Here is a 12,372-nt window from a genome sequence, read left to right on the forward strand (position 1 = left end):
TTGCTCGCCCCTTTGCGCATACCGCCGCCTTATCCATCATCCATAGTGACCCCATCCGCCGTGAATGCCCGCATGGCCGCCGCCACCACCCTTGTTCTCACCATCGGCACCCGTCGCCACCACCCTGGTTCTCCCACCGCCATCTGCACCCACCAAACCCCCCTCCCTTCTCCTTCTCCAACTCCGACATAATCTCTCACCGCCGTCCATGCCGCACTCTCCATCCTGTGCAACCACTCCGTCACCGCCGCCACCTCCATCACCTGCAACAACCACCCCCCACCACTGCCACCCCTTCTCTCTGCCATCTCCTCTCGCACCCCGTGCGACTATGCCCATAAAATTTGCCCGTGAAAAGGGAAAGGTCAGCCCTTCTTTCCTTCGTTGATTTCTTTTTTTTCCAAAAAAAAAAGAAAAAAAAAGATGAATACCATTCAGTGATCTTTTCTTTTGAGCTCATTTGAAGATATCAGATGGTTTCACTAAGGAGGAGTTGGAGAAGACAATAAGTGAAGTGGTAACTCGTGCCTCTATCTCTCGATCTGGGATGGATAATTTTTTCCTTTAGATCAATTCTGTTCGACTGAACAGACCCCTCACTTATCTTTTGTGGGCCAAAAATGTATGGTTGTTCATCAAAGCCCACAGTTTGGAGGGTTTTCTCACCAGGACTAAACTGCAGCCACCAATGGGAGACACTGCTTTTTGTGCAATGAGAGTTAGAGAACTCACTTGTGATAGCCTGGCTAATCAACTCTATGGTACCCTCAGTTGCTCAGTGCATGTCGTTCTTTGAAATCACTCAAAAAATTTGGGACGCTGCTGCCTGAACTTATTCCCAATAGGATAATACAACCCAAGCTTTTGAGCTCAAACGTAAGATGCGTACAGTCAAGCAAGGCGAACTTTCTGTCACCGCTTATATGACAAAACTTTAACGTTTATGGTCAGAGCTGGATTTTTATCGTCCCTTCAAGGCCAATTGTGCTAATGATGCTGCTGCGTTCCAAAAATTTACAGATGAAGAGCGAATCTTTGATTTTTTTTTGTCGGCCTCAATGAAGAATTCGACCCAATTAGAGTTCAAATTTTGAGTCGAAGTTCTGATCTACCTTCTCTCAATCAGATTTTCTCACTAATTCTAAGTGAGAAAACTCATCGACATTAGATGATTGCCTCCTCTGCTGATACAGTCCATTCTGCGATGGTCGCTCAGCCACAATTACAGCCATGCGGTAGAGGTGATCGAGATATGCGGATATGCTCCTATTGCAACAAATCGAAATACATCCGTGATACGTGCTTGCAGTTACATGGTCATCTTTCATCTGACCAAGGTCGTGGTAGAGGAGGTCGGCGAGGAGGTGGGCGCTCTGGAGGAGCAATCGATCGTGATCAGGCCAATTTTTCTGAGATCATGATGCTACTTCATCTGTTTTAGCTCCTCTGGTTTTGTCTGTATCTACTATTTCATCTACTGATGCTGGAGGTTCTTTATCTATGGAGGAACTGCAAATCCTACTTCACATTCTAGTCAGGTTGAATACTTCTTCTAGCAATACTCTTCATCTGCTATGGGTTTGCTTAGTGATTCTTCCAGTCTTTCTTTTATTTTTCATTATCATTTTGTACAAACTAGTTCTTATACTTCTGATAGTGGTAGTGCACTTACTGCCTTAGATACTTCTCAATATTAGATCCTTGACTTAAGAGCTACTAGTCACATGACAGGACAATCCAAGTCATTCGTGTCATATTCACCTAGCTCTGATCGGAATAAAGTACGGATAGCTGATGGATCCTTCTCCACTATATCAGAAAAAGGTTCTGTCAACTATACACTGACTATGACATTGCCCTCAGTTTTACATGTTTCTAGTTTTTTCACTAATCTCCTCTCTATAAGCTCCATTACAGCTGCTTTAAATTATTAAGTAACATTTTTTTCCATCGATTGTGTTTTTCAGGAGCTGACAACAGAGGAGACGATTGGGTATGGTAGAATGCATGACGGACTTTATTATCTGACTGGAAGAGGACAGAAAAGTAATCTAAAGACTGGCTTGGTTGTATCTTCTTTCGAGAATATTATATATGAACTCCAGTTACAACATCATAGGCTTGGTCATCTTTTTTTCTCTGTGTTAGCAGGACTCTTTTCTAGTTTATATAATATCTATGGCAAGCATAAATTGGTTTGTGATGTGAGTTTGTTAAACACACATGAACTATTTATCCTATTTCTGGCACTCGAAATATTAAGATCTTTGATGTTATTCACTCTGATGTGTAGGAGCTGTGTAGTGCTGTTTCTCTTTCTGGACATCGGTACTTTGTTACATTTATTGACTGTCATAGTAGAGTGACCTGAGTTTATCTACTAAAGACGAAGGATGAGGTTCTCAGATGCTTTAAGGAGTTTCACAAATTTGTAAATACTCAATTTAATGACATAATAAAAACTCTAAGATCTGATAACAGCACTGAGTGCATGAATAAAAAATTTCGTGAGTATTTAGCTACTCATGAGATTGTCCATCAAACTATATGTGTCGATACGCCTGCTCAGAATGGTGTTGCTGAACATAAAAATCGACACTTATTGGAAGTAGCTCGATCTTTGTCCTTCACTACGAGGGTTCCTAAGTTTCTTTGAGGTGAGGTGGTTCTTACTGCAGCCTATCTTATTAACCGGATGCCTCTTCAGCTTTAGACTATCGCACGCTACTTGAGTGCCTACAAGAAGTATCTTCTTTTATTATACCTCCTCGGATATTTGGGTGTGTATGCTTTGTCCGAGATCATCGATTTATGATTAGTAAACTGGATCCTTGGGCTCTCAAGTATATTTTTGTTGGCTATTCTGCCACTCAAAAGGGATACAAATGCTATTACCCTTTCGAGCGACGTATGTTGGTCAGTATGGATGTGACATTCCGAAAGTCTGAGGCATTCTTTAGCAGTGATCCCGTGGATGTGCCCACCAAACAACCTATTATTGTATCTGACTTTCTCATCTCTCTCGATGTTTCATCTGATTTCACCGATCGTAAGGGAGAGTCTGAGGAACAGGAGTCTGGAGAGCAGGAGCAATCAAATAGTAATTCTGATCGATATAGGGAGCAGCAGTCTTCTCCATATGTTACAGAGCCTGTTATAGAGCCTGATATGCATTCTCCTATTACCCAACAGTCTCCTTCAAAGTCGGCTCCGGTATCTTCCTCCATCAATAATAATGACGATAATGTTCCTTTAACTGATTTACATCTTCCTATTGCTCATAGAAAAGCTTTTCGTCCACATATTATTCTTCCTCGTTACCGTCATGATATTGCTGATTTTATTTCCTATGAGTTTCTTTCACCTTCATATAGATCTTTTATTGCATCTCTAGCTTCTATCTTTGTTCCCTCGCACTGGAAGGATGCTATGGCAGATCCAAAATGGAAGAAGGCAATGCTTGAGGAGATGAAGGTCTTGGCCAAGAATAATATATGGGAGCTTATTCCATTACCTATCGAAAAACAAGCTGTTAGCTGCAGATGGATTTTTTACAGTAAAACAAACTCCAGAAGGGACTGTTGATCATTATAAAGTGCAATTAGTAGCAAAAGATTATACTCAGACATACGGAATAGACTATGATAAAACCTTTACTCCAGTTGCGAAGATCAACTCTGTGAGGACCCTTATTTCTTATGTTGCTAATCTTGACTGGAGTCTTTTTCAATTAGATATTAAGAACATTTTTTTACATGGGGATCTTCAGGAGGTGTACATGAAAATTCTTCCAGATTTCTCTAATGCCGCAACTGCTAGAAAAGTGTGTCAACCGTGTCACTCACTTTATGGCTTAAAACAGTCACCTTGGGCTTGGTTTGATCGATTCCAACATGTAGTACTAGAAATGAGTTATCAGCAAAGTAATGTCGATCATACTATATTTTTTTAACATAACAATGGGAAGATTGCAGTGTTAATAGTGTACGTTGATGATATAATTCTGACAGATGATGATCTTTCAGAGATTGATCGTCTAAAGACTCGTTTAGCTCAGTCATTTGAAGTCAAGGATCTTGATCATTTGAGATACTTCATTGGAATTGAAGTTGCTAGATCATCTCATGGCATTTTTCTTTCTCAGCGAAAATATGTGCTTGACTGACTGACAAAAACAGACATGTTGGGTTGTAGACCTGCAGCTACTCTCATCGAGCAGAACCATCATCTTATGATAGATGGTGATACTGCAGTTGATCGAAAGAGATATCAGCACCTAATGAGACGATTGATTTATCTTTCTCATACTCGTCCTAACATCACTTTTGCTGTTAGTGTCATGAGTCAGTATATCCATGATCCTCGTGAGAGACATCAGAAAGCTGCCTATCATATTGTATGTTATCTTAAAGGATATCCTAGACGTAGTCTTCTGTTTTCTCGTTATGAACACCTTAAGATCGAGGGATATACTGATGCTGACTGGGTTGGAGCTTTGGATGATAGAAAATCCACCTCATATTATTGTATTTTTTTGAATGATAATCTTGTACCATGGCGCAGCAAAAAGCAAGATGTAGTTACTCGTTTCCATGCAGAGACTGAATATCGAATCTTAACTCAAGAGATCCATGAAGTTATATAGTTAAAACAACTCCAGAGTGAGTTACATCTTTTTGAATCATCTCTTATGTCTCTCTTCTATGATAATAAAACAATCATTAATATTGCTAATAATTTTATTCAACATGACCGAACGAAGTATATTGAAATTAATTAATATTTTATTAAAAAAAATTAGAACAGCATGTTACCTAACTTTCTTTTATCAAATTCTCTTACCAGCTAACTGATATTTATAAATCATAAATTCTTCTAACAGCTAACTGATATTTATACGAAACAACTTAGTACTTCAATTTTTACATTTATCTCACCTCATCTTCAGAAAGAGTGTTAGAAAATAAATTATATTTTCTAAAGAAGATTATAAGCTATGATATTTTTTTGTTAAAAAAAAAATATTATATATAATAAAGACCACTCCACCTCATACAATAAAAAAAAATAAAAATCCTTCTCCTATTCTCCACATTCAACAATTATGATAGGAGCCGCAAGTGTATTTATCATCCATATGTCATAAATTTACAAAATTCCTGAAACATAGCTCCCCATCCCACTCCATGCACGTTAAATGCTGCATCATCCAACGAACATATCAAAGCTCCAAAATGTCATTTAAGGTGAGTTTTGGATGCCTGAAAAACCAATGCTCTGGATCAGATAAACATCAGAACGTCAAGTGGCAAGGCGATAGAAGGGTGATTTACTCTATTCTGCATGCATGATCCCAACGTTATACTCCCAGGTGCAACAGTCTCTCTTTCCACTGCTACCATCTCTGCGAGCATCCAAACATAGGCGCCTAGACTTGATGGTATCCTGTATAACTCTAAAATCCATATATGGGATTCACGAAGCTGTTGGACAAAATGACCAAAGCTAAAAAAAAAGAAAAAAAACCGAAAATCCAGTTTCATGTAAGAGAGCAGGCAAAGGGACATCGTGTCTCTACCGCACTCTTCGCTGAAGACAAACTTTGCAATGCATATACTAAAGATAAGATAATATCAAGTTTTCTAGGTATAAACAGGATCATTAGTTACAGCAGGATCATCACCCATTGCAAAAACCCATTAGCAACAACACCCATATGGTATCCTACGTACCCACAGCTCACAACAGATCTCTCATACCTTGCAAAACATTCTTTTCATGTTTTGAACAGCAGCTGGAAAACAAAATAAAATCCCAGCAAGAAACGTGACAGCGTGACACCACTGATCTAAAGCTAAGCTGACAAGTAAACAAAATAGAGCTCCCATGATAACACCATATTGCACTAATAAAAAACATGGCATGCAGTTAATAAACCCCCTACTCCACGTACTACTGCTCCATTAGCAACAACAGGAAAGGAAGTAAACGAGTAGGAGAAAACTCGGTCACTTGAATGCCGTGTCCAGAGAGGCGTCATGGAGGTCGCTGGAGAAGAGGGAGAAGCTACCCAGCTGGCCAGAGAACAGCCCCAGGTCATCGCCGACGAAGTCCAGGTACAGCTGGTACGTCTCCTCCGACGTATCCTCCACCTCGTTCGACCCCGACGAGTCCGCCCCGGCCGACGCCTGATCCCCACCACCACCTCCTCCCACCACGCAACTCTTGCTCTCCGTCGAAGGCTCCTCCTTGACCGCTGGTTCCTCCCCCTTCGCCGGCGGAGAGACGGTCACCGCCGAGCTCTGCTTCGTGGACGACGACTCCGGCGAGGACCCGGCAAGCGGGGCGCTCTCCCGGGGAGCAGAGATCGGCTTCCGGAAAGCATCGCCGACCTCGGAGTTCCAGATGCGAAGGAAGAAATCGGGCTCGGGCTTGAGGTGGGGGCTGTCGGAGTGGATGGATCCTCCTCCTCCAGCGGCGGCGGCGGCCGCGGAGGTGGAGGCGGAGGAGAAGAGGAAGGACTCTCTGGAGAGCCGTGCCTCGGCCTCGAGGCGGGCGCTCTCCCACTGGGCCATGTGGCGGGTGGCAGGGAACGCGGAGGACGACGAAGAAGCGCCGCCACCGCCGCCACCTCCGGTGGCTCCGGGGGAGGAGGGGGAGGCGGCGGGGGCGTAGGTGTCGGGGTTGATGCCCATGCGGAGGAGGCGCTTCTTGAGGTGGGTGTTCCAGTAGTTCTTGATCTCGTTGTCGGTCCGCCCGGGCAACTGGGCCGCTATGGTGGACCACCTGTTTTTAAGATCATAAAACAAGAAAAAGAGAGATCATTGATTGGACGGCAGCAGATACACACGCAATACACCGAATCACCTTAGAAGTAAAAAAAAGAAAAGAAAAGAGTAGAGACGAAAGAAGGATAAGAAGAAAAGAGATGATAGTCCACGCCATCGAGTACCACAAAAAATTAAGGCAGTGGACCCACCAACGTTAGAACTAGTACTCATTACTTCGCTAAAAGAAATAGACCATTAGTTTTCATTGTGATACTTGTTACCGACGATGCCGTGGAGCTGGATGATGGACTTCTGTTCCTCGGGAGTGAAGGGACCACGCTTGATGTCCGGCCTCAGATAGTTGGTCCACCGGAGCCGACAGCTCTTTCCGCACCGAAGGAGACCTGCATTTATAGCACCACCTCAGCTGACCGAGCTTGGTTTTTAGTCCATAGAGTATAGCCCCCACTCACAATTACGTTGCCTTACCTCACATCACATTACTCACATAACACCAAAAAGAAACGGACAATGGTTATCATGTTGCATCATAAATATCGCATTTATAATCATTGCCGTCGATTACAGTGGAGAAGATTTGGACAGGGATGGATTAAGATGAGATGGTGACACGACTATGCTCTCGGAGTGGGATTTACTGTTCCATTTAATGATCAAGTTTTGAGACACAAGAAAGGAAATAGTAGCAAGTAGTATATGTGGATGAGAACGATAGAATATTTTAAAGCGTTTTTGTTTTGGAGTTGAGTGTGTGGGAAGTAAATAAGACTGACAGAAACGCCAGTTTCTCAGCATCCCTTGACTTGGTGCAGGAGAAAACCCGCTGAAAAAGGCAAAGCGTGAGATTGAGACCATACAACCACACGGTCAAAACGTTTCCCTTTAACAGCAGCTTGGCGCCCCCGTACCCCCCTCCAACCAAACAAAAACCAAAACCCAAGCATCCGCATAGAAATTCCTATGCGGTCTCTCAATCGGTCGTCCACGTTGACATTCGAGAAAATTTTACCGGCAGATTGATAGCCTCATAGCAGTTTCTATCACTACATTTTTTGTCCAATATTATAACTACATCCTTGAAGCAAGCAAAAAAGAAAACTAATGGAGGAAAAGATGGGAGTTTTGAGATATATATATATATATATATATATATATATATAGAGAGAGAGAGAGGAGAAGAAGAAGAAGACCTGCGAGTTTTGGAAGGGAACGCCAGCTTCCATGGCCGTTGGTTTGGATGTAGTCAACGAGGATCTTGTCCTCCTCCGGAGTCCAGGGGCCTTTCTTCAGCCCTTGCTTGTCGCAGCAAGGAGCCCTTCCCATTCCCCACCAGCTCTTCCTCTCTCTTCTCTCTCTATCCCAAAACCCAAGAGATCCCGAAGGGATAAAGATAGAAGACCGGATAGAGAGAAGAAGAAGAAAAGAAAGAAAGAAAGGGATCGGAAGCTCCAAGGCTGTGGACGTTTATAGCCGGACGGGGAGCTTTAAATGCTGAGGATCTCGACTGCGACACACCAGAAAACTTGAAATGAAACCCTTCAGATCACATTCAATGAGACCGACAAAGTACAAGCCCTCCTAAAAAGAAAACAAACTCAGTTTTAAAACCCAGCAGAAGGTTTTTGAGATTCACACGTAAAAGACCATTAACAACGGAGTGAGAGAAGTAAATGCGAGAGGGGGCTTACGGACTGACTTCAGATTGAAGACGGAGAGGGAAGAGTTAATGTCTCGGGGACTGCAGCTCCTTCGCCGCCATTGAAGAAGGTTTGGAGGTGCAGGTCTAGGGGGGCTACGTCTAGGGTTCGGGCTAGGGTTTGGGGACCTGCTTGGCTTTTAAGGTAGTTTAGAGAAGGCAGGGATTAGAGATTTTTGGGTGTTTCTCTTCTGCTCGGCTTCTCATCTCCTCTGGTTTCGAGCTGTTTTTGGCTGCATGGTCATGAATGAGAGCGAAGAGAAGGACGGAGAGAAGATCAGGAGGAAGAGGAGCAAGTTTTTTTTTTTCCTCTCTCTCTCTCTCTCTCTCTCTCTCTGTTTGGTTTCTTTGCTTGGCTTTGACGTGGGGCTTGAAGAAAATGGGGTTCAGACTCCATCTCGAGGGTTTATGGTTTGACAATTTATAGGCGGAAATTAAGGCGTCGAGCACATGTGTCGAGCAGGTGTCATTGCTGCCTGGTAAGAAATGTCAGAGGAGGTAATAATGAAAACAGAAGTGGCATTGAGTTTATAGTGCGAAAGCCTGGCACTCGAGGTGCTTGATGCATTGAATTCATGCTCGTATGGCCTGGTATTTTTCGATTTAATCATTTTTTTTTTATTGTTTATATTTGTTTTCTGAATGATCAGATGATTTGATATGGTTATAAATTATTTTGTATTTCGTACTGGTACTGGTATTCATTGCAGTACTTTGGCAACAACATCAGATATTTTTTATTTATTTTGCATTATATATTTTTATATTTGGAGGATACATAAATAATTCTTGTATTAATATAATTGTACGTATCATGGATTGTTGGACCTTGGAGGGAGAATCTTGGAATGGTTGGAGTAGACTGCAGCCTACACTTGCTAGATAAATAATCTCAATCTAAGCAGAATAATTTTAAATAATATATATTATAAAAAAATATTTTATAATTATTATTATTAAATATTTTTAAAATTATACAGCCAGTACCTATATCTTTAAATTGGATCGAGTCCGAGCTCATTATATTTTAGAGTTTGTGAATATTTATAGTATCCATACATCTTTCATAATCATGAATTATTAATAAAATTATTTTAAATAATTAACTTCTGCATAAACATCTAGATTTTATGTTTTTGATGTATTTAAATATATTGACATGGAAAAACATGCTTGCATATCAACTATCAAAATTTTGGTACTTATATATAATTATAGATTTGTAGCTTATTGTGCCATATTTGTATATTACAAAAATAAAATATAATAATTTTGGCTAAATAATTGAACTTGTGTGTGTTGATTGGATTTTTAATTTTGCTACCTCCAGGACTCTGACAACAAAGGTTATGTATTGACAGTCTCAAAACTTGATTTAATTAATCTTATTCTGTAGGAATTGAATGTAAAACTTTGGAGCTACTCCATAAAGATTAAGTACGGTACCTTCGACCTATTTTGCAGGAGTTAAATGCTATACTTTAGACTTTATTGCAGGGATAATATTTGGTTACAATTGCATAGACTGATGAGTCAGCAAATATTTTATAAAATTTTAGTATTGGTAAAAGTAATTTTGGCTCTGAAATTGATTTTAAGTGCTCTCTGGAACCATATTTGAATTATTAATTTGAAAAAGATATATTATAACATTTTGAAATTATATTTTTGAATTTTATTATGAAAATATGATTTTGCAAAATAAATTATTTATATCATGCAATCATGATCATCTTACTTATTATATTTGCTCGATCCATTTAATTATGATTTTGCTTACTGGACTATTAGTTTTTTTCTTTGGATATCTGCATTTTTACAAAACCAAAACCATAAGAGGAAACATGCACAGATCGGACAGCGAGATTAAGTAAGACTTTAATTTTAGTTATATCAGCCCGACCTTTATAATTGGAACCGTTTAATATTGTTATTTGTGGAATCAGATGAACCTCTTAAAACTATATCAGTAGTTTTACAGAACCTCCTAAAACTGTATCAATAGTTATGTTGGTTGAGGAGTAGTTTCATATTGATTTAGTAAGTTTTGGAGATATTAATTATTAAATATTTATTTGACACTGGTGGAGCCCGGCACTACGTGCGCGCGCGGCACTGATGCATAATTGCACCTCAAGAGTGGTCCAAAACGAGTAATTTTGCGCTGCATGTTCTTATCCCACAAATCTACGATTTTTTCATATTGTGGCTTGCAGGCAGACCGTACCCCACTCTCATGAATCCCCCCTGTTCGACGACGCGGCTATCCCTGGTCTGAAGAATAAATAACACCTGCGAGATCTGTTATTTGTACTCCGCAAGAAACTCTTGGATGACACGGCTATACCTGGTCGAAATTTTGCCGACTTGCTCCAGCGGAAAACTCCAGAAGCAACACCCACGTCGTGAAAGGAGGGAGAGATCGCTCCAACGAAAACCGCTATTGTAGCACGTGATGTAACAATATAGCGATTATTGAACCACTCGGGTCACAGCTTTGGCGCGACACAGCACCATCCATGAGCACATGCAGCAGTTTCATGCCAGAGACGGACCATCTTTGATGGTTACCTTTACGTTTGATCTGGGAGGTTTATCATAGAAATATCACGATTACTGCATAGGTCCACGTGGGATGCGAAATATTTTGATATGTAAATCGTATGAATCTCTCGGCGTTAAATCTTTACCAGCATAAACTGACATACCCACTCAGCTCACCATAATGCAACGAACGGCTGCTAAAAGAGTTTGTGATGACGGAAATGAGCGATCCAAGGAGCTAACTGCTGCAACAAATCCAACTTTTTAATGCGCCAGACGAGAGCAACCATTCTGAGATCTAACCACCTTCCAGGCTCATTCATGAGTTCGTCCCTCCCTCCCCCTCCCCCTCTCTTCAAACACTCTACCCTAAGATATGAAAAGTTCCAAAAACTCTCGAATTACTTACCCTGGACCGTGTAAAGGATCCAAAACATCCAAGATGTGACCGGTATCTGATCGCACCAGCGTTGGCATCACAATGTACAATGCTGCTTCAATCCCTTTGTCCTCCTCACCGGCATCATCTCTAGCCGGATCTACAGCATCATCATGGAGCACCCCCCGATAACAGGACTCTTCCACTGACACCATCCACCCCATCATCTTCATCCCTAGCCATGTAAACGACAAATACATCATCGAGGGCCTCCGATACTCGACAACGTCAACCTCATCCTCATGGACCGTGTACCGATCCGCGACCATGCACAAAGGCAGCAGCATGTCCTCCAACATCTCCCATCGTCATCACCAACATGATGAGCATGCTCTCCATCTTCTTCAAGATTCCCACCTGCCTCTGGTGATCCCCCTCTACCGTACATCTCAAATTTGGCATCCTGGATACTATAGATCCTTTGCAGAGTCCAAGACTAGAATCTATACAACCCAACAAAGCGAACTGAACCGGATCTGTTCCGCGCTGGTTTAAACCAATTATTTTAGATGGTCGGTTCGCCTTTAATTTTGGTTTGGGAAACCAATTTAAATCAATCTGATTCAAAACCCTAAACTGGCCCGACCCAAATTGTGCGCACCCCCCATACACGTCCACAAAGTTAGGATATTCAACACCCGTTTCATTGACCGATGCAATACCCACCTGCATGTTGACAAATTCCTTGCACGTGAAAATTTGGAATCTTAACCATCAGGCGATCACACAAGCATGCTATCTTGGATGCAACATGCCTTTCTGAAGCATAGAGCTACGCATTTCATGAGCATCCATGCAAAAAATCATGCAATATATCCCACATTTTCCCAGCTGATAGTCCGGCAGGAACATACCCAACAGCAATTTTCATCATTATGAAGAACTCCCAAACTAGACACGTT

The 12,372-nt window shown here is 41.5% G+C and overlaps 2 protein-coding genes across 5 annotated transcripts; one reads left to right on the top strand and one right to left on the bottom strand.

The window, feature by feature from the left end:
• The first annotated feature begins 4,180 nt into the window (after nt 1–4,180).
• Nucleotides 4,181–4,645, top strand: LOC140857333 (secreted RxLR effector protein 161-like). The gene has a single exon (XM_073256126.1). The coding sequence runs from the start codon at nt 4,181–4,183 to the stop codon at nt 4,643–4,645; it is 465 nt and encodes a 154-aa protein (XP_073112227.1).
• A 1,231-nt stretch (nt 4,646–5,876) lies between these two features.
• Nucleotides 5,877–8,879, bottom strand: LOC105032366 (transcription factor MYB17-like). 4 transcript variants are annotated; one of them, XM_073256472.1, is made up of 4 exons: nt 8,488–8,879; nt 7,982–8,295; nt 7,045–7,174; nt 5,877–6,786 (listed from the first exon to the last, which is right to left on the bottom strand). In XM_073256472.1, the coding sequence occupies exons 2-4, from the start codon at nt 8,112–8,114 to the stop codon at nt 6,009–6,011; spliced, it is 1,041 nt and encodes a 346-aa protein (XP_073112573.1). In that variant the 5' UTR covers nt 8,115–8,295; nt 8,488–8,879; the 3' UTR covers nt 5,877–6,008. The 4 variants fall into 4 exon arrangements, with proteins under 4 accessions (XP_073112573.1, XP_029116836.1, XP_073112574.1 ...); XM_029261003.2 differs by having other exon boundaries at nt 7,982–8,369; XM_073256473.1 differs by having other exon boundaries at nt 8,480–8,879.
• Between the last annotated feature and the right edge of the window lie 3,493 nt (nt 8,880–12,372).

Source organism: Elaeis guineensis, chromosome 4, assembly GCF_000442705.2.
Source record: "Elaeis guineensis isolate ETL-2024a chromosome 4, EG11, whole genome shotgun sequence".
NCBI classification, from domain to species: domain Eukaryota; kingdom Viridiplantae; phylum Streptophyta; class Magnoliopsida; order Arecales; family Arecaceae; genus Elaeis; species Elaeis guineensis.

Coding starts and splice junctions, on each gene's coding strand:
- LOC140857333 (XM_073256126.1), top strand. CDS start 4,181: ATGTTGGGTTGTAGACCTGCAGCTACTCTCATCGAGCAGAACCATCAT.
- LOC105032366 (XM_073256472.1), bottom strand. CDS start 8,114: ATGGGAAGGGCTCCTTGCTGCGACAAGCAAGGGCTGAAGAAAGGCCCC. Junction 7,175..7,981: donor TTCCCTTCCAAAACTCGCAG/GTCTTCTTCTTC, acceptor CTATAAATGCAG/GTCTCCTTCGGTGCGGAAAG. Junction 6,787..7,044: donor CACGGCATCGTCGGTAACAA/GTATCACAATGA, acceptor TCTTAAAAACAG/GTGGTCCACCATAGCGGCCC.